This window comes from Glandiceps talaboti, chromosome 17, assembly GCF_964340395.1.
Source record: "Glandiceps talaboti chromosome 17, keGlaTala1.1, whole genome shotgun sequence".
Taxonomy (NCBI): Eukaryota; Metazoa; Hemichordata; class Enteropneusta; family Spengelidae; genus Glandiceps; species Glandiceps talaboti.
In genome coordinates this window covers 1,491,100-1,517,109 of record NC_135565.1, presented here as the reverse complement: position 1 = coordinate 1,517,109, position 26,010 = coordinate 1,491,100, and the positions used below count along the sequence as shown (strand labels likewise).

Genomic DNA, 26,010 nt, shown 5'->3' with positions numbered 1-26,010 from the left:
TAAAATGTAGTCTGGTTGGTAATAGAATTCCAATACTGTAAACACTGTGTGATAGTCCCTAAAATGTAGTCTGGTTGGTAATAGAATTCCAATACTGTAAACACTGTGTGATAGGCCCTAAAATGTAGTCTGGTTGGTAATAGAATTCCAATATTGTAAACACTGTGTGATAGTCCCTAAAATGTAGTCTGGTTGGTAATAGAATTCCAATATTGTAAACACTGTGTAGTAGTCCCTAAAATGTAGTCTGGTTGGTAATAGAATTCCAATATTGTAAACACTGTGTGATAGGCCCTAAAATGTAGTCTGGTTGGTAATAGAATTCCAATACTGTAAACACTGTGTGATAGGCCCTAAAATGTAGTCTGGTTGGTAATAGAATTCCAATACTGTAAATACTGTGTGATAGGCCCTAAAATGTAGTCTGGTTGGTAATAGAATTCCAATATTGTAAACACTGTGTGATAGTCCCTAAAATGTAGTCTGGTTGGTAATAGAATTCCAATACTGTAAATACTGTGTGATAGGCCCTAAAATGTAGTCTGGTTGGTAATAGAATTCCAATACTGTAAATACTGTGTGATAGGCCCTAAAATGTAGTCTGGTTGGTAATAGAATTCCAATACTGTAAACACTGTGTGATAGGCCCTAAAATGTAGTCTGGTTGGTAATAGAATTCCAATATTGTAAACACTGTGTGATAGTCCCTAAAATGTAGTCTGGTTGGTAATAGAATTCCAATATTGTAAACACTGTGTGATAGGCCCTAAAATGTAGTCTGGTTGGTAATAGAATTCCAATACTGTAAACACTGTGTGATAGGCCCTAAAATGTAGTCTGGTTGGTAATAGAATTCCAATATTGTAAACACTGTGTGATAGTCCCTAAAATGTAGTCTGGTTGGTAATAGAATTCCAATACTGTAAACACTGTGTGATAGGCCCTAAAATGTAGTCTGGTTGGTAATAGAATTCCAATACTGTAAATACTGTGTGATAGTCCCTAAAATGTAGTCTGGTTGGTAATAGAATTCCAATACTGTAAACACTGTGTGATAGTCCCTAAAATGTAGTCTGGTTGGTAATAGAATTCCAATACTGTAAACACTGTGTGATAGGCCCTAAAATGTAGTCTGGTTGGTAATAGAATTCCAATATTGTAAACACTGTGTGATAGTCCCTAAAATGTAGTCTGGTTGGTAATAGAATTCCAATATTGTAAACACTGTGTGATAGTCCCTAAAATGTAGTCTGGTTGGTAACAAAAGTCTAAAATTCTTCCTACATGTAAGACTTCTCTCGACTGTCATCTGATGTTACCTTATATGTTACTATAGTGTCATTTTCTGATACTAACATTGTTCTGAGACCAACATACTTCCCCAATGACAAACTGTCTAATAATGTCTATTGACAGATTATGTTATCCTGTCAAAGTAACTAGTGTCAGTTAGTTTGTGTCAATCATAGCTGCTGCAATTCAATGTATGTCTGTAATAATGTTGTACAAATGTATGGTGTATAATGTTGTAATACCATTGGTATCTGTTATGTTGTAATACCATGGTATCTGTTATGTTGTAATACCATGGTGTCTGTTATGTTGTAATACCATGGTATCTGTTATGTTGTAATACCATGGTATCTGTTATGTTGTAATACCATGGTGTCTGTTATGTTGTAATACCATGGTATCTGTTATGTTGTAATACCATGGTATCTGTTATGTTGTAATACCATGGTATCTGTTATGTTGTAATACCATTGGTATCTGTTATGTTGTAATACCATGGTGTCTGTTATGTTGTAATACCATGGTATCTGTTATGTTGTAATACCATGGTATCTGTTATGTTGTAATACCATGGTATCTGTTATGTTGTAATACCATGGTATCTGTTATGTTGTAATACCATGGTATCTGTTATGTTGTAATACCATGGTATCTGTTATGTTGTAATACCATGTTATCTGTTATGTTGTAATACCATGGCGTCTGTTATGTTGTAATACCATGTTATCTGTTATGTTGTAATACCATGTTATCTGTTATGTTGTAATACCATGGTGTCTGTTATGTTGTAATACCATGTTATCTGTTATGTTGTAATACCATGTTATCTGTTATGTTGTAATACCATGGTGTCTGTTACGTTGTAATACCTTTAGAGTTCAAGGTATAAGTTTATGCCAAGCCATGCCAAGCAGACTTCACTCTTGTTTCCATATATTTTCAAATAAAATCAAAAGCATTGCAATCAGGTATTATTCATTTCAGACTCCTACAAGAAGACCCTGAGTTGTTTCAACTTTATAAAGACTTAGTTGTGAGTGGTGTTATATCAGCTGATGAATTCTGGTCAAGTAGGACTGAGGTAAGTTTGTGATAAATTCTTATCTAGTAAGACTGAGGTAAGTTTGTGATAAATTCTTGTCTAGTAAGACTGAGGTAAGTTTGTGATAAACTCTGGTCTAGTAAGACAGGTAAGTTTGTGATAAATTCTTGTCAATTAAGACTGAGGTAAGTTTGTGATAAATTCTTGTCTAGTAGGACTAAGGTAAGTTTGTGATAAATTCTTGTCTAGTAAGACTGAAGTAAGTTTGTGATAAATTCTGGTCAAGTAAGACTGAGGTAAGTTTGTGATAAATTCTGGTCAAGTAGGACTGAGGTAAGTTTGTGATAAATTCTTGTCTAGTAAGACTGAGGTAAGTTTGTGATAAATTCTTGTCTAGTAAGACTGAGGTAAGTTTGTGATAAATTCTGGTCAAGTAGGACTGAGGTAAGTTTGTGATAAATTCTGGTCAAATAAGACTGAGGTAAGTTTGTGATAAATCCTTGTCTAGTAAGACTGAGGTAAGTTTGTGATAAATCCTTGTCTAGTAAGACTGAGGTAAGTTTGTGATAAATTCTTGTCAAGTAAGACTGAGGTAAGTTTGTGATAAATTCTGGTCAAGTAAGACTGAGGTAAGTTTGTGATGAATTCTTGTCTAGTAAGACTGAGGTAAGTTTGTGATAAATTCTTGTCAAGTAAGACTGAGGTAAGTTTGTGATAAATTCTTGTCAAGTAAGACTGAGGTAAGTTTGTGATAAATCCTTGTCTAGTAAGACTGAGGTAAGTTTGTGATAAATTCTGGTCAAGTAAGACTGAGGTAAGTTTGTGATGAATTCTGGTCTACATGTAGTAGGACTGAGGTAAGTTTGTGATAAATTCTGGTCAAGTAAGACTGAGGTAAGTTTGTGATAAATTCTGGTCAAGTAAGACTGAGGTAAGTTTGTGATAAATTCTTGTCTAGTAGGACTGAGGTAAGTTTGTGATAAATTCTGGTCTAGTAAGATATAACTTTTAGTTTTAATGACTTATTTGCATAAGTCATGATGTTTAGTAATTGCTTAATCTTAAGAATGTACATTTCAAATGCAGTATTTATTTGCCACATACATCAATGTACAGCTGCTAAAAAGCTGCGTGATGTAGTTTTTTTATTATGTAATGAGTCATTTGCATATAGTTAATAATATGCAGTAATTAGTCCCCGCGGACGAAGTCCGGAACGGGGACTTATGGATTGGGTTCCGTCTGTCCGTCCGTCCGTCCGTCCGTCCGTCCGTCCGTCCGTCTGTCCGCAGCTGTTTCTTGGAGATGCCTGGACCGATTTTTTTCAAACTTGGTACAGGGGCAACATGCTATGGCATACATATGCACGTCAATTTGTTTTATGATACGATCCAATATGGCCGCCTAGCAACCATTTTGTTTGCGAATTTTCCCTGTCTAAAGCCATAACTCAGACATGCTTTAACAGATCTCATTCAAAGTTGGCATTAGGACAGTGTTCTATGACATACATGTGCATATTCATTGTTGTCATGATACGATCCAATATGGCCGCCTAGCAGCCATTTTGTTTGTGAATTTTCATGTCCAAAGCCATAACTCAGACATGCTTGAACAGATCTCATTCAAAGTTAGTATTAGGACAGTGTTCTATGACATACATGTGCATATCCATTTTCATTGTGATACGATCTAATATGGCTGCCTGGTAGCCATTTTGTTTGCGAATTTTCATACGCAAAGCCATAACTCAGACATGCTTGAACAGATCTCATTCAAAGTTGGTATTAGGACAGTGTTCTATTACATACATGTGCATATCCATTTTCGTCGTGATACGATCCAATATGGCTGCCTGGCAGCCATTTTGTTTGTGAATTTTCCATGTCCAAAGCCATAACTCAGACATGCTTAAACAGATCTCATTCAAAGTTGGCATTAGGACAGTGTTCTATGACATACATGTGCATATCCATTTTCGTCGTGATACGATCCAATATGGCTGCCTGGCAGCCATTTTGTTTGCGAATTTTCATGTCCAAAGCCATAACTCAGACATGCTTGAACAGATCTCATTCAAAGTTGGTATTAGGACAGTGTTCTATGACATACATGTGCATATCCATTTTCGTCGTGATACGATCCAATATGGCTGCCTGGCAGCCATTTTGTTTGTGAATTTTCCATGTCCAAAGCCATTACTAAGACATGCTTGAACAGATCTCATTCAAAGTTGGTATTAGGACAGCTTTCTATGACATACATGTGCATATCCATTTTCGTCGTGATACGATCCAATATGGGTGCCTGGCAGCCATTTGTGTTTGTGAATTTTCCATGTCCAAAGCCATAACTCAGACTCCATTTTCATTGTGATATGATCCCCATACCCAACCAATCCTTTATTGTTGTAGGCATGTTCCATGTCCAACAAGCACACACAACATATCTAAGTCTGTTTGTTTTAGGTTCACAAATGTTGTTGCGTGATCACAGTAGTGATAATTCCTTAAAACCCAATTATAGCGGGGACTATGTCATTCTCAATGATTTGTTAGGTTATATCTTAACCAGATTTAAACTGAATGCCTCTCATAAGGACAAAACCATAGATTTTTGGGCTTACTGAACTAAAGCTAATTTACATGATGTACCACTTAATTGGAAAATTAATTATTTGATATGTATAAAATTTGGAGCTTGCATTTATAGTGAACATCACCTAATTATCAGAAAATCATTGATTAATATGTAAATTAACCATGTAGCTTATAAGTTACATCATCAATTATAGCCTAATTACTAAAACACATTAATTATACAAATTACTATTTTATTCTTCATTTGTACATTGTAGTTGACCAAATCTAACCAGTTCTTGCCATTAGCATAATAGAAGATGTGTACCAAGTTTTATCAGAATTGATTGGTTTTTGGACATTTCTGCACCTAGAATATCTTTTTTTAGCACAACTGAACCGATGATAAGGTTCAGTAGTGCTATAGGCATCGCTAAGTGTCTGTCTGTCTGTCTGTCTGTCTGACTGTGTGTGTGTGTGTGTGTGTGTGTGTGTGTGTGTGTGTGTGTGTGTGTGTGTGTGTGTGAACAACTTAAAGTCAAAAACTGCTGGCAGGACTGATTGCCATGATATTTGGTGGGTAAATTATCTTGAGTGTCTTGTTCGGAAATTGTCCAAATCAAAATGATCTTGATTTGGGTCAGTGAAATTTGGTGGGAACGTTCCTATAAGTGTGTAGATGTGTGATGATCCCATCATGGATATGCAAATTAGGGATAAAATGTGTCATTTTGGTCGAATGCCTCTAATTCCAATTTAACTTGACTGATTTGGCCGAAATTTCACAGGAATGTTTTTGGGGATGTACAGATCACGTAATATTAAGTACACTATGATCCCACTAGCAATATGCAAATTAAGGCTAAAAACCCGAGATTGGTGAAATTTCTGTCAGGAATATTTAGGCAGGTATGAGTGTACAGAAGTTATTGTTTTATTGATCTCATTAAACTAATATCATAACTAGGCAAAGCGCATAAGCTCGTGCAGGGTAGATTCATGCGTGACTGGCTGCCTGGGCCAGGGTTGATACACTTGATTTGGGTCATTTTCCAGGGGTGTTTACCATCAAAATTTATTTTATTGAATGACATCTAATTCTCTGACATGGACAAGAAGTAAAGAAAGTCAACACTCTATGCAGTTGTTGGTTTCAAAAACCATCATAGCCATTAGATTGATATTGTTCATTTTCAATCAGCCAACTTATCATAGAACCTCCACCAACGTACGTTGGTCTTTGGACATGTTTTCTTGATATGTTGCTGAACATCATGATTTCTCAATTCAACTTGATGATTTATGAATGTTACTGTACCAACAAACATTGGAAAGTAGTTATTCTTTTTAGAACATGTAAAAAAAATTCAATTATCGACAATATAAATGTCAAACCGCACTTCCACAACCCGGAAATTCAACTGCGCTATGACATCAGTGGTCCGTATCGCGTACCGTGTGTCAGACTTCCAAATAGTGTAACAATTTCTCCTTGGGGTACAGTGATGCCTCGATACTCATTACAATGTTACGATAATCGTGCCAACAGACCTACTGTTACAACATTGCAATGCATGGCGATGTTATGTCGCCTATGTGACGATACGGTAGCGAGTGGAGAATGCACATAGAATTTGCACATAGTATATGGAAGGCGCATGCGTAGTCACTGCGTGCCGCAATGCATCCCTGGGAGAACCACCAATTTTTGTTGCATATAGTATATACGAAGCACATGTGTACTAGTCATTGAGCCGCTACGTGGCAGCTTTGCTAGTAAAAGTTTTTGGGGGTACTTAACACAATGTAACAAGTGTGTGTGAATGACACTGAAATTAATCTCTCCTTGAGGTTGCTTGGAAACATTGTCCACCTAACTTTAACCCTGAAATACAGGTTTGTTCAAGGTAAAATGCCTGTCTGTCTGTCTGTCTGTCTGTCTGTGATGATGATGCAAGTGACTTTTGATATTGAACTTTACCTCTCAAAGTACTGGGGATGAGATTTGGTAATGATTCTAAAAGTCTTCAAATTGTGAGCATGTCATACTTACATAAGTGGAACTAGCTTATCATTTGACTGTTGCTAAGGGCATGGTCATGGTTGCTAGTATGTTTTCTTTTTTACAATTATAACAACAGGGATGGATAGGCAATTGAATAAACATTTCAAAATTTTACATGCCCTTAGTAACAAGGCTACACCCATAGCAACATGTAAACAATGATGTCTAATGCCAAAATAACACCAGTGATGGGAAGATAAATGAATAATCATTACAAAATTGTATGTAGATATGCCTAGCAACAAGACCACAATCATAGCAACATTAAATGATGGTGTATATTGCAGATATAACACCATGGATGGGTAGGAAGGGGAAAAACTCTTCAAAATATGTATGCAAATATGTCTAGCTACAAGACTACATAACTCTAACAGAAAATTGAAGTGTACCGCAACTGTTGTGCCACAATGCCATTGGCGCTTTTATTGAGATATTGTGTTCAGACAGGCACACACTCACACACATGGTACATACATACATACACACATACACATACATACATGATACATACATACACACATTACATACATACATACATACATACATACATACATACATACATACATACATACATACATACATACATACATACATACACACACATACATACACACACATACATACATACATACATACACACATACACACACATACATACACACATACACACACATACATACACACATACATACATACATACATACATACATACATACATACATACATACATACATACATACATACATACATACATACATACATACATACATACATACATACATACACACATACACATACATACATGATACATACATACACACATTACATACATACATACATACACACATACACACACATACATACACACACATACATATATACATACATACATACATACATACATACATACATACATACATACATACATACATACATACATACACACATACATACACACATACACACACACATACATACACACACATACATACATACACACATACACACTCACATACACACACACACACACACATGGACACACCGACAGACAAGAGCATGTCATGACACTCCCATAAGTAAAAATGTACTCTTCTAAATCAATTACTCTGAGTCTTATGGAAGGCATTCAGTTGAAATCTGGTTAGTAATGTAATCAAAAAAATATTTTACCCTTATGAACTGCCCTATATAAAGAGGATTATGGCTAATCTATGCAAATGCGGGAAATTCAAACTGCTGTACAGAGCACTAGCTTCTGGGTCTTGTTTTCAGCATTTTTTCTGTGCTTCGAGAAACACACAGGTCATGTATCATGTACAAATTGTTTGTGAATGTCGTAGGATGGTAACTTGATACACAAATTAGTTGAAAATCAGTCTGTTTGTTTCATAGAATGAAAAAACCTTTCCAAATGAAACAAATTCCCCTGCAAACAGCTGCTTAGATTGTGTGTCATTTAGGATTATTCAAATATGCGGCATTTGCATGTGAAAAACCCAGATATAGGGAATGTTTATATTTTGGTGATTACTTGCCAGTGAGTCATCACAAGTTCTCCACCTCCAAACATACAGTCAGTCATATGCAAAAATGGTCCCAGGTGCCGCCAGTTGCATGTTTAAGTATGGAAGGCATTCACTTGCAATCTGTTAGTAATATAATCAAAATACTTTACCCTTACGGAAGGCATTCAGTTGAAAATCTGGTTAGTAATGTAATCAAAAGACTTTACCCTTACGGAAGGCATTCACTTGAAGTCTGGTTAGTAATGTAATCAAAAGACTTTACCCTTACGGAAGGCATTCACTTGAAGTCTGGCTAGTAATATAATCAAAATACTTTACCCTTATGGAAGGCATTCAGTTGAAAATCTGGTTAGTAATGTAATCAAAAGACTTTACCCTTACGGAATGCATTCAGTTGAAATCTGGTTAGTAATGTAATCAAAAGACTTTACCCTTACGGAAGGCATTCACTTGAAGTCTGGCTAGTAATATAATCAAAATACTTTACCCTTACAGAAGGCATTCAGTTGAAAATCTAGTTAGTAATGTAATCAAAAGACTTTACCCTTACGGAAGGCATTCACTTGAAGACTGGTTAGTAATGTAATCAAAAGACTTTACCCTTACAGAAGGCATTCAGTTGAAAATCTAGTTAGTAATGTAATCAAAAGACTTTACCCTTACGGAAGGCATTCACTTGAAGACTGGTTAGTAATGTAATCAAAAGACTTTACCCTTACGGAATGCATTCAGTTGAAATCTGGTTAGTAATGTAATCAAAAGACTTTACCCTTACGGAAGGCATTCACTTGAAGTCTGTCTAGTAATATAATCGTCATTTGCCTTTCTTGTGCCTATCTAGAATCTGAAATAATGGCTAGATTACATGTATTAAGACAAATATTTGATTTCCTTCTTAGGAGCAACAAAGCTTAGAGAAGTCACAGCAAGATGTGGGTGTGTCTGCGGCATTCTTAGCTGACATCAAACCTCAAACTGATGGTTGTAATGGTTTGAAATATAATCTAACAGCTGATATTATAGAGTCAATATTCAGAACTTATCCAGCTGGTAAGTACATCCAGGGTCATATTTAAAGTTATATAATCTAACAGCTGATATTATAGAGTCAATATTCAGAACTTATCCAGCTGGTAAGTACATCCAGGGTCATATTTAAAGTTATATAATCTAACAGCTGATATTATAGAGTCAATATTCAGAACTTATCCAGTTGGTGAGTACATCCAGGGTCATATTTAAAGTTATATAATCTAACAGCTGATATTATAGAGTCAATATTCAGAACTTATCCAGCTGGTGAGTACATCAAGGGTCATATTTAAAGTTATATAATCTAACAGCTGATATTATAGAGTCAATAATACAATTATATACCTACTAGTATACAGATATACAGAAACATTGAACAAAACATACTGCCATGGAATGACTTTTAAAGTCAATTTTACAGATCATACTAGGATTGTGTTTCCCTTTATGTTTGTATATTTCTCCTTTCTACCAGGTTTTGAGGGAACTTAATCTATTATCCCCTCTAGATCTATAGTTATTGAGTTTCTACACTTAATCTATTATCCCCTCTAGATCTATAGTCATTGAGTTTCTACACTTAGTCTATTGTCCCCTCTAGATCTATAGTCATTGAGTTTCTACACTTAATCTATTATCCCCTCTAGATCTATAGTCATTGAGTTTCTACACTTAGTCTATTATCCCCTCTAGATCTATAGTCATTGAGTTTCTACACTTAGTCTATTGTCTCCTCTAGATCTATAGTCATTGAGTTTCTACACTTAATCTATTATCCCCTCTAGATCTATAGTCATTGAGTTTCTACACTTAATCTATTATCCCCTCTAGATCTATAGTCATTGAGTTTCTACACTTAATCTATTATCCCCTCTAGATCTATAGTTATTGAGTTTCTACACTTAATCTATTATCCCCTCTAGATCTATAGTTATTGAGTTTCTACACTTAATCTATTATCCCCTCTAGATCTATAGTTATTGAGTTTCTACACTTAATCTATTATCCCCTCTAGATCTATAGTTATTGAGTTTCTACACTTAGTCTATTATCTCCTCTAGATCTATAGTTATTGAGTTTCTACACTTAGTCTGTTGTCTCTAGATCTATAGTCATTGAGTTTCTACACTTAGTCTATTATCTCCTCTAGATCTATAGTTATTGAGTTTCTACACTTAGTCTATTGTCTCTAGATCTATAGTCATTGAGTTTCTACACTTAATCTATTATCCCCTCTAGATCTATAGTTATTGAGTTTCTACACTTAGTCTATTGTCTCCTCTAGATCTATAGTCATTGAGTTTCTACACTTAATCTATTATCCCCTCTAGATCTATAGTCATTGAGTTTCTACACTTAATCTATTATCCCCTCTAGATCTATAGTCATTGAGTTTCTACACTTAATCTATTATCTCCTCTAGATCTATAGTTATTGAGTTTCTACACTTAATCTATTATCTCCTCTAGATCTATAGTTATTGAGTTTCTACACTTAGTCTATTATCTCCTCTAGATCTATAGTCATTGAGTTTCTACACTTAGTCTATTATCTCCTCTAGATCTATAGTTATTGAGTTTCTACACTTAATCTATTATCCCCTCTAGATCTATAGTCATTGAGTTTCTACACTTAATCTATTATCCCCTCTAGATCTATAGTCATTGAGTTTCTACACTTAATCTATTATCCCCTCTAGATCTATAGTCATTGAGTTTCTACACTTAATCTATTATCCCCTCTAGATCTATAGTCATTGAGTTTCTACACTTAATCTATTATCCCCTCTAGATCTATAGTCATTGAGTTTCTACACTTAATCTATTATCCCCTCTAGATCTATAGTCATTGAGTTTCTACACTTAATCTATTATCTCCTCTAGATCTATAGTCATTGAGTTTCTACACTTAATCTATTGTCTCTAGATCTATAGTCATTGAGTTTCTACACTTAGTCTATTGTCTTCTCTAGATCTATAGTCATTGAGTTTCTACACTTAGTCTATTGTCTCCTCTAGATCTATAGTCATTGAGTTTCTACACTTAGTCTATTGTCCCCTCTAGATCTATAGTCATTGAGTTTCTACACTTAATCTATTATCCCCTCTAGATCTATAGTCATTGAGTTTCTACACTTAATCTATTATCCCCTCTAGATCTATAGTCATTGAGTTTCTACACTTAATCTATTATCCCCTCTAGATCTATAGTCATTGAGTTTCTACACTTAATCTATTATCCCCTCTAGATCTATAGTCATTGAGTTTCTACACTTAATCTATTGTCTCTAGATCTATAGTCATTGAGTTTCTACACTTAGTCTATTGTCTTCTCCAGATCTATAGTCATTGAGTTTCTACACTTAATCTATTATCCCCTCTAGATCTATAGTCATTGAGTTTCTACACTTAATCTATTGTCTCTAGATCTATAGTCATTGAGTTTCTACACTTAGTCTATTGTCTCCTCTAGATCTATAGTCATTGAGTTTCTACACTTAGTCTATTGTCTTCTCTAGATCTATAGTCATTGAGTTTCTACACTTAATCTATTGTCTCTAGATCTATAGTCATTGAGTTTCTACACTTAGTCTATTGTCTCCTCTAGATCTATAGTCATTGAGTTTCTACACTTAGTCTATTGTCTCCTCTAGATCTATAGTCATTGAGTTTCTACACTTAGTCTATTGTCTCCTCTAGATCTATAGTCATTGAGTTTCTACACTTAGTCTATTGTCTCCTATTGAGTTTCTACACTTAGTCTATTGTCTCCTCTAGATCTATAGTCATTGAGTTTCTACACTTAGTCTATTGTCTCTAGATCTATAGTCATTGAGTTTCTACACTTAGTCTATTGTCTCTAGATCTATAGTCATTGAGTTTCTACACTTAGTCTATTGTCTCCTCTAGATCTATAGTCATTGAGTTTCTACACTTAGTCTATTGTCTTCTCTAGATCTATAGTCATTGAGTTTCTACACTTAGTCTATTGTCTCCTCTAGATCTATAGTCATTGAGTTTCTACACTTAGTCTATTGTCTCTATAATTATAGTCATTGAGTTTCTACACTTAGTCTATTGTCTCCTCTAGATCTATAGTCATTGAGTTTCTACACTTAGTCTATTGCCTCTATATCTATAGTCATTGAGTTTCTACACTTAGTCTATTGTCTCTATATCTATAGTCATTGAGTTTCTACACTTAGTCTGTTGTCTCTAGATCTATAGTCATTTAGTTTCTACACTTAGTCTATTGTCTTCTCTAGATCTATAGTCATTGAGTTTCTACACTTAGTCTATTGTCTTCTCTAGATCTATAGTCATTGAGTTTCTACACTTAGTCTATTGTCTTCTCTAGATCTATAGTCATTGAGTTTCTACACTTAATCTATTGTCTCTAGATCTATTGTAAAACTAAATGTAGATGGTATGTGATGTAGGACATGTACATGTACATGTATATGGTATGTGATGTAGGATATGTACATGTACGTGTTGATGGTATGTGATGTAGGGCATGTACATGTACATGTAGATGGTATGTGATGTAGGATATGTACATGTACGTGTTGATGGTATGTGATGTAGGACATGTACATGTACATGTAGATGGTATGTGATGTAGGGCATGTACATGTACGTGTAGATGGTATGTGATGTAGGACATGTACATGTACATGTAGATGGTATGTGATGTAGGGCATGTACATGTACATGTAGATGGTATGTGGTGTAGGACATGTACATGTACGTGTAGATGGTATGTGATGTAGGACATGTACATGTACATGTAGATGGTATGTGATGTAGGACATGTACATGTACGTGTAGATGGTATGTGATGTAGGACATGTACATGTACATGTAGATGGTATGTGATGTAGGACATGTACATGTACGTGTAGATGGTATGTGATGTAGGGCATGTACATGTACATGTAGATGGTATGTGATGTAGGACATGTACATGTACGTGTAGATGGTATGTGATGTAGGGCATGTACATGTACGTGTAGATGGTATGTGGTGTAGGACATGTACATGTACGTGTAGATGGTATGTGGTGTAGGACATGTACATGTACGTGTAGATGGTATGTGATGTAGGGCATGTACATGTACGTGTAGATGGTATGTGATGTAGGACATGTACATGTATGTGTAGATGGTATGTGATGTAGGGCATGTACATGTACGTGTAGATGGTATGTGATGTAGGACATGTACATGTACTTGTAGATGGTATGTGATGTAGGACATGTACATGTATGTGTAGATGGTATGTGATGTAGGGCATGTACATGTACATGTAGATGGTATGTGATGTAGGATATGTACATGTACGTGTATATGGTATGTGATGTAGGATATGTACATGTAGATGTAGATGGTATGTGGTGTAGGACATGTACATGTACGTGTATATGGTATGTGATGTAGGACATGTACATGTACGTGTAGATGGTATGTGATGTAGGATATGTACATGTACGTGTAGATGGTATGTGATGTAGGACATGTACATGTATGTGTAGATGGTATGTGATGTAGGATATGTACATGTACGTGTAGATGGTACATGATGTAGGACATGTACATGTAGATGTAGATGGGATGTGATGTAGGATATGTACATGTACGTGTAGATGGTATGTGATGTAGGGCATGTACATGTACGTGTAGATGGTATGTGATGTAGGGCATGTACATGTACGTGTAGATGGTATGTGATGTAGGGCATGTACATGTACATGTAGATGGTATGTGATGTAGGGCATGTACATGTACGTGTAGATGGTATGTGATGTAGGGCATGTACATGTACATGTAGATGGTATGTGATGTAGGGCATGTACATGTACGTGTATATGGTATGTGATGTAGGGCATGTACATGTACGTGTAGATGGTATGTGATGTAGGGCATGTACATGTACGTGTAGATGGTATGTGATGTAGGGCATGTACATGTACGTGTAGATGGTATGTGATGTAGGGCATGTACATGTACGTGTAGATGGTATGTGATGTAGGGCATGTACATGTACATGTAGATGGTATGTGATGTAGGGCATGTACATGTACGTGTAGATGGTATGTGATGTAGGGCATGTACATGTACATGTAGATGGTATGTGATGTAGGGCATGTACATGTACGTGTAGATGGTATGTGATGTAGGACATGTACATGTACGTGTAGATGGTATGTGATGTAGGGCATGTACATGTACGTGTAGATGGTATGTGATGTAGGGCATGTACATGTACGTGTAGATGGTATGTGATGTAGGGCATGTACATGTACATGTATATGGTATGTGATGTAGGGCATGTACATGTACGTGTATATGGTATGTGATGTAGGGCATGTACATGTACGTGTAGATGGTATGTGATGTAGGATATGTACATGTACGTGTAGATGGTATGTGATGTAGGACATGTACATGTATGTGTAGATGGTATGTGATGTAGGACATGTACATGTACGTGTAGATGGTATGTGATGTAGGATATGTACATGTACGTGTAGATGGTATGTGATGTAGGACATGTACACGTACGTGTAGATGGTATGTGATGTAGGGCATGTACATGTACGTGTAGATGGTATGTGATGTAGGACATGTACATGTATGTGTAGATGGTATGTGATGTAGGGCATGTACATGTACGTGTAGATGGTATGTGATGTAGGATATGTACATGTACGTGTATATGGTATGTGATGTAGGGCATGTACATGTACATGTAGATGGTATGTGATGTAGGGCATGTACATGTACGTGTATATGGTATGTGATGTAGGACATGTACATGTATGTGTAGATGGTATGTGATGTAGGATATGTACATGTACGTGTAGATGGTATGTGATGTAGGGCATGTACATGTACGTGTATATGGTATGTGATGTAGGACATGTACATGTATGTGTAGATGGTATGTGATGTAGGATATGTACATGTACGTGTAGATGGTATGTGATGTAGGGCATGTACATGTACGTGTATATGGTATGTGATGTAGGGCATGTACATGTACGTGTAGATGGGATGTGATGTAGGATATGTACATGTACGTGTAGATGGTATGTGATGTAGGGCATGTACATGTACGTGTATATGGTATGTGATGTAGGGCATGTACATGTACGTGTAGATGGGATGTGATGTAGGATATGTACATGTACGTGTAGATGGTATGTGATGTAGGACATGTACATGTACGTGTAGATGGTATGTGATGTAGGGCATGTACATGTACATGTAGATGGTATGTGATGTAGGACATGTACATGTACGTGTATATGGTATGTGATGTAGGATATGTACATGTACGTGTAGATGGTATGTGATGTAGGACATGTACATGTACGTGTATATGGTATGTGATGTAGGACATGTACATGTACGTGTTGATGGTATGTGATGTAGGACATGTACATGTACGTGTAGATGGTATGTGATGTAGGACATGTACATGTACGTGTAGATGGTATGTGGTGTAGGACATGTACATGTACGTGTAGATGGTATGTGATGTAGGACATGTACATGTACGTGTAGATGGTATGTGATGTAGGACATGTACATGTACGTGTAGATGGTATGTGATGTAGGACATGTACATGTACGTGTAGATGGTATGTGATGTAGGACATGTACATGTACGTGTATATGGTATGTGATGTAGGACATGTACATGTACGTGTAGATGGTATGTGATGTAGGATATGTACATGTACGTGTAGATGGTATGTGATGTAGGATATGTACATGTATGTGTAGATGGTATGTGATGTAGGATATGTACATGTACGTGTAGATGGTATGTGATGTAGGGCATGTACATGTACGTGTATATGGTATGTGATGTAGGGCATGTACATGTACGTGTAGATGGTATGTGATGTAGGGCATGTACATGTACATGTAGATGGTATGTGATGTAGGACATGTACATGTACGTGTAGATGGTATGTGATGTAGGACATGTACATGTACGTGTAGATGGTATGTGATGTAGGGCATGTACATGTACATGTATATGGTATGTGATGTAGGACATGTACATGTACGTGTAGATGGTATGTGATGTAGGATATGTACATGTACGTGTAGATGGTATGTGATGTAGGATATGTACATGTACGTGTAGATGGTATGTGATGTAGGACATGTACATGTACATGTATATGGTATGTGATGTAGGACATGTACATGTACGTGTAGATGGTATGTGATGTAGGATATGTACATGTACATGTAGATGGTATGTGGTGTAGGATATGTACATGTACGTGTATATGGTATGTGATGTAGGACATGTACATGTACGTGTATATGGTATGTGATGTAGGACATGTACATGTATGTGTAGATGGTATGTGATGTAGGACATGTACATGTATGTGTAGATGGTATGTGATGTAGGACATGTACATGTACGTGTATATGGTATGTGATGTAGGACATGTGCATGTACGTGTATATGGTATGTGATGTAGGACATGTACATGTATGTGTAGATGGTATGTGGTGTAGGACATGTACATGTACATGTTGATGGTATGTGATGTAGGACATGTACATGTACGTGTAGATGGTATGTGGTGTAGGACATGTACATGTACGTGTAGATGGTATGTGATGTAGGATATGTACATGTAGATGTAGATGGTATGTGATGTAGGACATGTACATATACGTGTAGATGATGGCATCAGAGATTGGAAATGTGTAGTTTGGGTTGAACCAATTTTGGACAGTTTGCTATATCATTCACATATGCAAAAGTATGGAATGAGATTGAAAAGTTCACCATATCTTTGCAGGAAATCTTTGTACAATATTTGATACAGCAGTATGGGTGATTAACCAGATTTAAACTGAATGCCTCCCACAAACCATAGATTTTTGGACCTATGCACATTGATGGAATGCAAAATTCTGAACTATAGATGTTGTACCACTTAATTGGAAACTGATGATATGAAACTGTGAAATTTGGAGCTTGCAGAGTTATCCTATTGCCCAATTATGAAAAAATCATTCATTTAATAATTATGACAAATCAACTATTAAGATTATTACTATGAGTACCACTGAGGTGTCTGTCCATCTGTGTGTACTGGTATGTGTATGTGTGTGTGTGTGAGTGTGAGTGTGTGTGTGTGTGAGTGTGTGTGTGTGTGTGTGTGTGTGTGAGTGTGAGTGAGTGTGTGTGTGAGTGTGTGTGTGTGTGTGTGAGTGTGAGTGAGTGTGTGTGTGAGTGTGAGTGTGTGTGAGTGTGTATGTGTGTGTGTGTGTGAGTGTGAGTGTGTGAGTGTGAGTGTGTGTGTGTGAGTGTGTGTGTGTGTGTGTGAGTGTGAGTGTGAGTGTGTGTGAGTGTGTGTGTGTGTGAGTGTGTGTGAGTGTGAGTGTGTGTGTGTGAGTGTGAGTGTGTATGTGTGTGTGTGAGTGTGAGTGTGTGTGTGTGAGTGCGTGTGTGTGTGAGTGTGTGTGTGAGTGTGTGTGTGTGTGTGTGAGTGTGTGTGTGTGTGTGTGTGTGTGTGCATATGCGTGCGTGTGTACGTGCATGTGTGCATGCGTGTGGGTGTTTGTGTACAACTTAAAGTCAAAAACTATGCTGAGCAGATTGGGCTGAAATTTACGAGGGGTGCATCTGTGGGTGTATAGATGAAGAAATATTAAGCATATAATGAGCTCAAAAGTAATATGAAAATTAGGTGTCAAAAAGTGAATTTTTGTCAAAATTTATCTAAAAAAGTGCTTGGTCAATGAGACTGAAATTTGGTGAGATGTTTCTAGAACTGTTATTCTGCAGATTTTCTTCAAAATATTTTGACACAATTGGTCCTAGCAACCATGACCACACCCTTAGCAACAACCAAACGAGTGTATATTTTGGTTAAATAACAACATCTGGTAGGCAAGTGAGTAAACATTCAAAAAATGTATGCAAATATCTCTAGTAACCATGACCATGCTATAGCAACAGCAAAACGGTGAGGTATTTCACAAAGATAACAGGCATTAATAGACAATTGAATAAACATAAAAAAATGTATGTAAATTTGCATAGCAACAAGAGCATGCCCATAGCAACAGCCACATAATCATGTATATTGCAAAGATAACAGGAATTGAAAGACAAATGAATAAATATTCAAAAAATGTATGCAAGTATGCCTAGCAACAAGACCACGCCCATAGCAACAGCCAAATGATCATGTATATTGCAAAGATAATCTCAGGAATTCATACACAAGTGAACAAAAACATTCAAAAATGTATGTAAATATATCTAACAACGTGACCACGCCCATAGCAACAGCCAAATGATCACGTATATCTCAAAGATAGCAACATGGTTGGATTGGCAACTGGATAGTCATTCAGCAAATGAACACTAATTGTTAGCATGGACTAGCATATCATATGGATAAACATTTTCATTAACTACAGTAGTGCTACAATGCCATTGGTGGTATTTATGGTCACAAAACTCAGAAACTACTACTATTACATGCAATTGTGGGGTAATATCAAATTTACTTGTTACTTGAAAATATCTCAAACCTGTGCGAAATTGGGTGTGAATGGTGATTTAGTAGTTGAGCACTGAGTTAATGTGAGAAGCTCATCTCTTTGCTTTGTCACATCGCTTGTCAAATGAGGTCACCTTCGACTCCAGTCAAATCACCCACTTTCTACCGCAAATCTTGAACAGACCTTTCTTTTTTCTTACTATAGCCATTTATTATAGCCAAATTTGTAAATTTTGGGTGAAAAAACAAATGGACGAAAAACCGGGCTGAAATTTACGACCTCAGGCCATGTCAAGTATTCGTCACGAAATTGCCGAAAAATCAGTATTCCTATCAATCATTACAAAATTGATTCTTATACCACGGAGGAAGAAGTATCAGTCTAGATTTTTGCTTTTATAGTATCTAAAATGATGAATTCTTGTGAAAGTTACGGCAATTTGAAAATACCACAAAACACAGCTGGTTAGCATTGAGCAGCCACCATTGTAAACGTACCACACAAGCAAAGTGTACACAATGGAGGCGCACGGTTTTTTACCCATCATGCTCTGCACCCCCTTCTAGCCTCCTCTGCCCAGGCGTAAGCATTGTAATGTGTTTCTCACATGACCCCTTCATGTTGGCAAAAAGTGAACAGAAATCAAACTCGTACCTTGATTGACGTTACCCACTATATAAAGAAGAAGTTGAAATAATTGGACTTGAAATGCCTTCTGCAGGCTGATAATGTAGGACAAAGAGGACATAGCATTGTTACTTTCTACCGTGGAATAACACTGTAGTACTTCGGCAGATAGCATTTAAAAAGCTTGCTGTGGGTTCAGCTACTGAGCATTTTGCACTATTAACACTGGATAGCGCAGATATGCGATACCAAAAATCATTATTTACTGTATAACTCAGAAACTGTGTCTATCCCATATTATCAGATGCATGCTATCCTTTGAGACTTTGCCCTTGACCTTGACCTTCAGGTCAAAATCAAGCCAATTCCTGATGATCACAGATATATTGTAGTGTTTTCATATTGACAATTTCTTTAAATCATGTTTACAAGTAATATTGAAGGAAAGAACTGTACACAAGCATTATTTTTGGTGCTCACATAATTTTTACGGAATCATGTGAGTGGCATTTATTTGTTTTCACCAATTTCTTTTAAATCATGTCTCCATTCAGTCACATAGAAGTAAAGTATTTCTGGAGGGAGTTGTTTCTTGTACAAAGACTTCTTTTTTTACCATTGCCTTTCTTTCAAGGTGGTTTGTAAATAGTTATTTGGGTAAATAAACCACTTGTTATGTTATTATTTCATTTTCAGTGAAAAAAAAACATGCAGAAAATGTTCCTGATGAGATGTCAGAAAGTGAATTCTGGACCCGTTTCTTCCAGTCCCATTATTTCCATAGAGACAGAATCACTACTGGCAACAAGGACATGTTTACAGACTGTGCTAAGAGTGATGACAAAGGTATGCTCAGAATTTTAACTAATTTTCCATAAAAAAATCATGATAAGACGTATTTTTCTGTCAAAGCAAAACTAAAGTTTGCAATAATGATCTTCATAAATATATTGAGAACTAAGACATGATGTACTACTACTCTCATTCAATCTATATACTTTAGTTTTATTACTACTCTCATTCAGTCTATATACTTTAGTTTTATTACTACTCTCATTCAGTCTATATACTTTAGTTTTATTACTATTCTCATTTAGTCTATATACTTTAGTTTTATTACTACTCTCATTCAGTCTATATACTTTAGTTTTATTACTACTCTCATTCAGTCTATATACTTTAGTTTTATTACTACTCTCATTCTGTCTATATACTTTAGTTTTATTACTACTCTCATTCAGTCTATATACTTTAGTTTTATTACTACTCTCATTCAGTCTATATACTTTAGTTTTATTACTACTCTCATTCAATCTATATACTTTAGTTTTATTACTACTCTCATTTAGTCTATATACTTTAGTTTTATTACTACTCTCATTCAATCTATATACTTTAGTTTTATTACTACTCTCATTTAGTCTATATACTTTAGTTTTATTACTACTCTCATTCAGTCTATATACTTTAGTTTTATTACTACTCTCATTCTGTCTATATACTTTAGTTTTATTACTACTCTCATTCAGTCTATATACTTTAGTTTTATTACTACTCTCATTCAATCTATATACTTTAGTTTTATTGCTACTCTCATTTAGTCTATATACTTTAGTTTTATTACTACTCTCATTCAATCTATATACTTTAGTTTTATTACTACTCTCATTTAGTCTATATACTTTAGTTTTATTACTACTCTCATTCAGTCTATATACTTTAGTTTTATTACTACTCTCATTCTGTCTATATACTTTAGTTTTATTACTACTCTCATTCAGTCTATATACTTTAGTTTTATTACTACTCTCATTCTGTCTATATACTTTAGTTTTATTACTACTCTCATTCAGTCTATATACTTTAGTTTTATTACTACTCTCATTTAGTCTATATACTTTAGTTTTATTACTACTCTCATTTAGTCTATATACTTTAGTTTTATTACTACTCTCATTTAGTCTATATACTTTAGTTTTATTACTACTCTCATTTAGTCTATATACTTTAGTTTTATTACTACTCTCATTCAATCTATATACTTTAGTTTTATTACTACTCTCATTCAGTCTATATACTCTAGTTATCTTAGTACTCTCATTCAGTCTATATACTTTAGTTTTATTACTACTCTCATTCAGTCTATATACTTTAGTTTTATTACTACTCTCATTTAGTCTATATACTTTAGTTTTATTACTACTCTCATTCAGTCTATATACTTTAGTTTTATTACTACTCTCATTCAGTCTATATACTTTAGTTTTATTACTACTCTCATTCAGTCTATATACTTTAGTTTTATTACTACTCTCATTCAGTCTATATACTTTAGTTTTATTACTACTCTCATTCAGTCTATATACTTTAGTTTTATTACTACTCTCATTCAGTCTATATACTTTAGTTTTATTACTACTCTCATTCAGTCTATATACTTTAGTTTTATTACTACTCTCATTCAGTCTATATACTTTAGTTTTATTACTACTCTCATTTAGTCTATATACTTTAGTTTTATTACTACTCTCATTTAGTCTATATACTTTAGTTTTATTACTACTCTCATTCAGTCTATATACTTTAGTTTTATTACTACTCTCATTCAATCTATATACTTTAGTTTTATTACTACTCTCATTCAGTCTATATACTTTAGTTTTATTACTACTCTCATTTAGTCTATATACTTTAGTTTTATTACTACTCTCATTCAGTCTATATACTTTAGTTTTATTACTATTCTCATTCAGTCTATATACTTTAGTTTTATTACTACTCTCATTCAGTCTATATACTTTAGTTTTATTACTACTCTCATTCAGTCTATATACTTTAGTTTTATTACTACTCTCATTCAGTCTATATACTTTAGTTTTATTACTACTCTCATTCAGTCTATATACTTTAGTTTTATTACTACTCTCATTCAGTCTATATACTTTAGTTTTATTACTACTCTCATTCAGTCTATGTACTTTAGTTTTATTACTACTCTCATTCAGTCTATATACTTTAGTTTTACTACTACTCTCATTCTGTCTATATACTTTAGTTTTATTACTACTCTCATTCAGTCTATATACTTTAGTTTTATTACTACTCTCATTCAGTCTATATACTTTAGTTTTATTACTACTCTCATTCAGTCTATATACTTTAGTTTTATTACTACTCTCATTCAGTCTATATACTTTAGTTTTATTACTACTCTCATTCAGTCTATATACTTTAGTTTTATTACTACTCTCATTCAGTCTATATACTTTAGTTTTATTACTACTCTCATTCAGTCTATATACTTTAGTTTTATTACTACTCTCATTTAGCCTATATACTTTAGTTATCTTAGTACTCTCATTCAGTCTATATACTTTAGTTTTATTACTACTCTCATTCAGTCTATATACTTTAGTTTTATTACTACTCTCATTCAGTCTATATACTTTAGTTTTATTACTACTCTCATTTAGTCTATATACTTTAGTTATATTACTACTCTCATTTAGTCTATATACTTTAGTTTTATTACTACTCTCATTTAGTCTATATACTTTAGTTTTATTACTACTCTCATTCAATCTATATACTTTAGTTTTATTACTACTCTCATTTAGTCTATATACTTTAGTTTTATTACTACTCTCATTCAGTCTATATACTTTAGTTTTATTACTACTCTCATTCTGTCTATATACTTTAGTTTTATTACTACTCTCATTCAGTCTATATACTTTAGTTTTATTACTACTCTCATTCAGTCTATATACTTTAGTTTTATTACTACTCTCATTCAGTCTATATACTTTAGTTTTATTACTACTCTCATTCAGTCTATATACTTTAGTTTTATTACTACTCTCATTCAGTCTATGTACTTTAGTTTTATTACTACTCTCATTCAGTCTATATACTTTAGTTTTACTACTACTCTCATTCTGTCTATATACTTTAGTTTTATTACTACTCTCATTCAATCTATATACTTTAGTTTTATTACTACTCTCATTCAGTCTATATACTTTAGTTTTATTACTACTCTCATTTAGTCTATATACTTTAGTTATATTACTACTCTCATTTAGTCTATATACTTTAGTTTTATTACTACTCTCATTCAGTCTATATACTTTAGTTTTATTACTACTCTCATTTAGTCTATATACTTTAGTTTTATTACTACTCTCATTCAGTCTATATACTTTAGTTTTATTACTACTCTCATTTAGTCTATATACTTTAGTTTTATTACTACTCTCATTCAGTCTATATACTTTATTTTATCCTCTTTTTTTTGTGTTAGAAATGAAGAAAATTGTTAATAAAAAGATCCAGGATCCTCTGTTGGATTTAACAGGTATGAAGGATCAAGTTCTGAATGAGGTATGAATGACTACATATTATATCTGATGTTTGAAAGTGTATAGGGGCAGACTTATAATCTGGTTATGATGGCTACCATTTTGTATGTGACTGTCAAAGTCTGTCGCTCACATGTGTATTTTTGGTTTTCTCAACAAAATGTAACTTACATGTATGTCATATAGGCTCAGATCCCCCTTGTGCTCCTTCCTTTTAGACAAAAACTCATACCCCCCTTGTGCTCCTTCCCTTTAGACAAAAACTCATACCCCCCTTGTGCTCCTTCCGTTTAGACAAAAACTCAGATCCCCCTTGTGCTCCTTCCCTTTAGACAAAAACTCATACCCCCCTTGTGCTCCTTCCCTTTAGACAAAAACTCAGATCCCCCTTGTGCTCCTTCCCTTTAGACAAAAACTCATACCCCCTTGTGCTCCTTCCCTTTAGACAAAAACTCAGATCCCCCTTGTGCTCCTTCCCTTTAGACAAAAACTCAGATCCCCCTTGTGCTCCTTCCTTTTAGACAAAAACTCAGATCCCCCTTGTGCTCCTTCCTTTTAGACAAAAACTCAGATCCCCCTTGTGCTCCTTCCTTTTAGACAAAAACTCAGATCCCCCTTGTGCTCCTTCCCTTTAGACAAAAACTCAGATCCCCCTTGTGCTCCTTCCCTTTAGACAAAAACTCATATCCCCCTTGTGCTCCTTCCTTTTAGACAAAAACTCAGATCCCCCTTGTGCTCCTTCCCTTTAGACAAAAACTCAGATCCCCCTTGTGCTCCTTCCCTTTAGACAAAAACTCAGATCCCCCTTGTGCTCCTTCCCTTTAGACAAAAACTCAGATCCCCCTTGTGCTCCTTCCCTTTAGACAAAAACTCAGATCCCCCTTGTGCTCCTTCCCTTTAGACAAAAACTCAGATCCCCCTTGTGCTCCTTCCCTTTAGACAAAAACTCAGATCCCCCTTGTGCTCCTTCCTTTTAGACAAAAACTCAGATCCCCCTTGTGCTCCTTCCTTTTAGACAAAAACTCAGATCCCCTTGTGCTCCTTCCTTTTAGACAAAAACTCAGATCCCCCTTGTGCTCCTTCCTTTTAGACAAAAACTCAGATCCCCCTTGTGCTCCTTCCCTTTAGACAAAAACTCAGATCCCCCTTGTGCTCCTTCCTTTTAGACAAAAACTCAGATCCCCCTTGTGCTCCTTCCTTTTAGACAAAAACTCAGATCCCCCTTGTGCTCCTTCCTTTTAGACAAAAACTCAGATCCCCCTTGTGCTCCTTCCCTTTAGACAAAAACTCAGATCCCCCTTGTGCTCCTTCCTTTTAGACAAAAACTCAGATCCCCCTTGTGCTCCTTCCTTTTAGACAAAAACTCAGATCCCCCTTGTGCTCCTTCCTTTTAGACAAAAACTCAGATCCCCCTTGTGCTCCTTCCTTTTAGACAAAAACTCAGATCCCCCTTGTGCTCCTTCCCTTTAGACAAAAACTCAAATCCCCCTTGTGCTCCTTCCTTTTAGACAAAAACTCAGATCCCCCTTGTGCTCCTTCCTTTTAGACAAAAACTCAGATCCCCCTTGTGCTCCTTCCCTTTAGACAAAAACTCAGATCCCCCTTGTGCTCCTTCCCTTTAGACAAAAACTCAGATCCCCCTTGTGCTCCTTCCTTTTAGACAAAAACTCAGATCCCCCTTGTGCTCCTTCCTTTTAGACAAAAACTCAGATCCCCCTTGTGCTCCTTCCTTTTAGACAAAAACTCAGATCCCCCTTGTGCTCCTTCCCTTTAGACAAAAACTCAGATCCCCCTTGTGCTCCTTCCTTTTAGACAAAACTCAAGAAACTCAGATCCCTCTTGCACTCCCTCCTTTTGAACAAAAACTCAAGACCTCAGATCCGGCTCCCTGTAGCGTAGTGGTTAGCGCACAGGATTAGCAGTCGGGAG

At 35.4% G+C, this 26,010-nt stretch overlaps 1 protein-coding gene across 2 annotated transcripts in view; it reads left to right on the top strand.

Moving 5' to 3' along the window:
• Positions 1-26,010, top strand: part of LOC144448256 (general transcription factor IIH subunit 1-like) — a 60,962-nt gene that overhangs the window by 8,952 nt on the left and 26,000 nt on the right. For both annotated transcript variants that reach the window (XM_078138436.1, XM_078138435.1), the window contains exons 3-6: positions 2,278-2,374; positions 9,408-9,558; positions 20,417-20,566; positions 24,024-24,103. In XM_078138436.1, the coding sequence (XP_077994562.1) occupies positions 2,278-2,374; positions 9,408-9,558; positions 20,417-20,566; positions 24,024-24,103 (478 nt within the window). The remainder of the gene's footprint in view (positions 1-2,277; positions 2,375-9,407; positions 9,559-20,416; positions 20,567-24,023; positions 24,104-26,010) is intronic.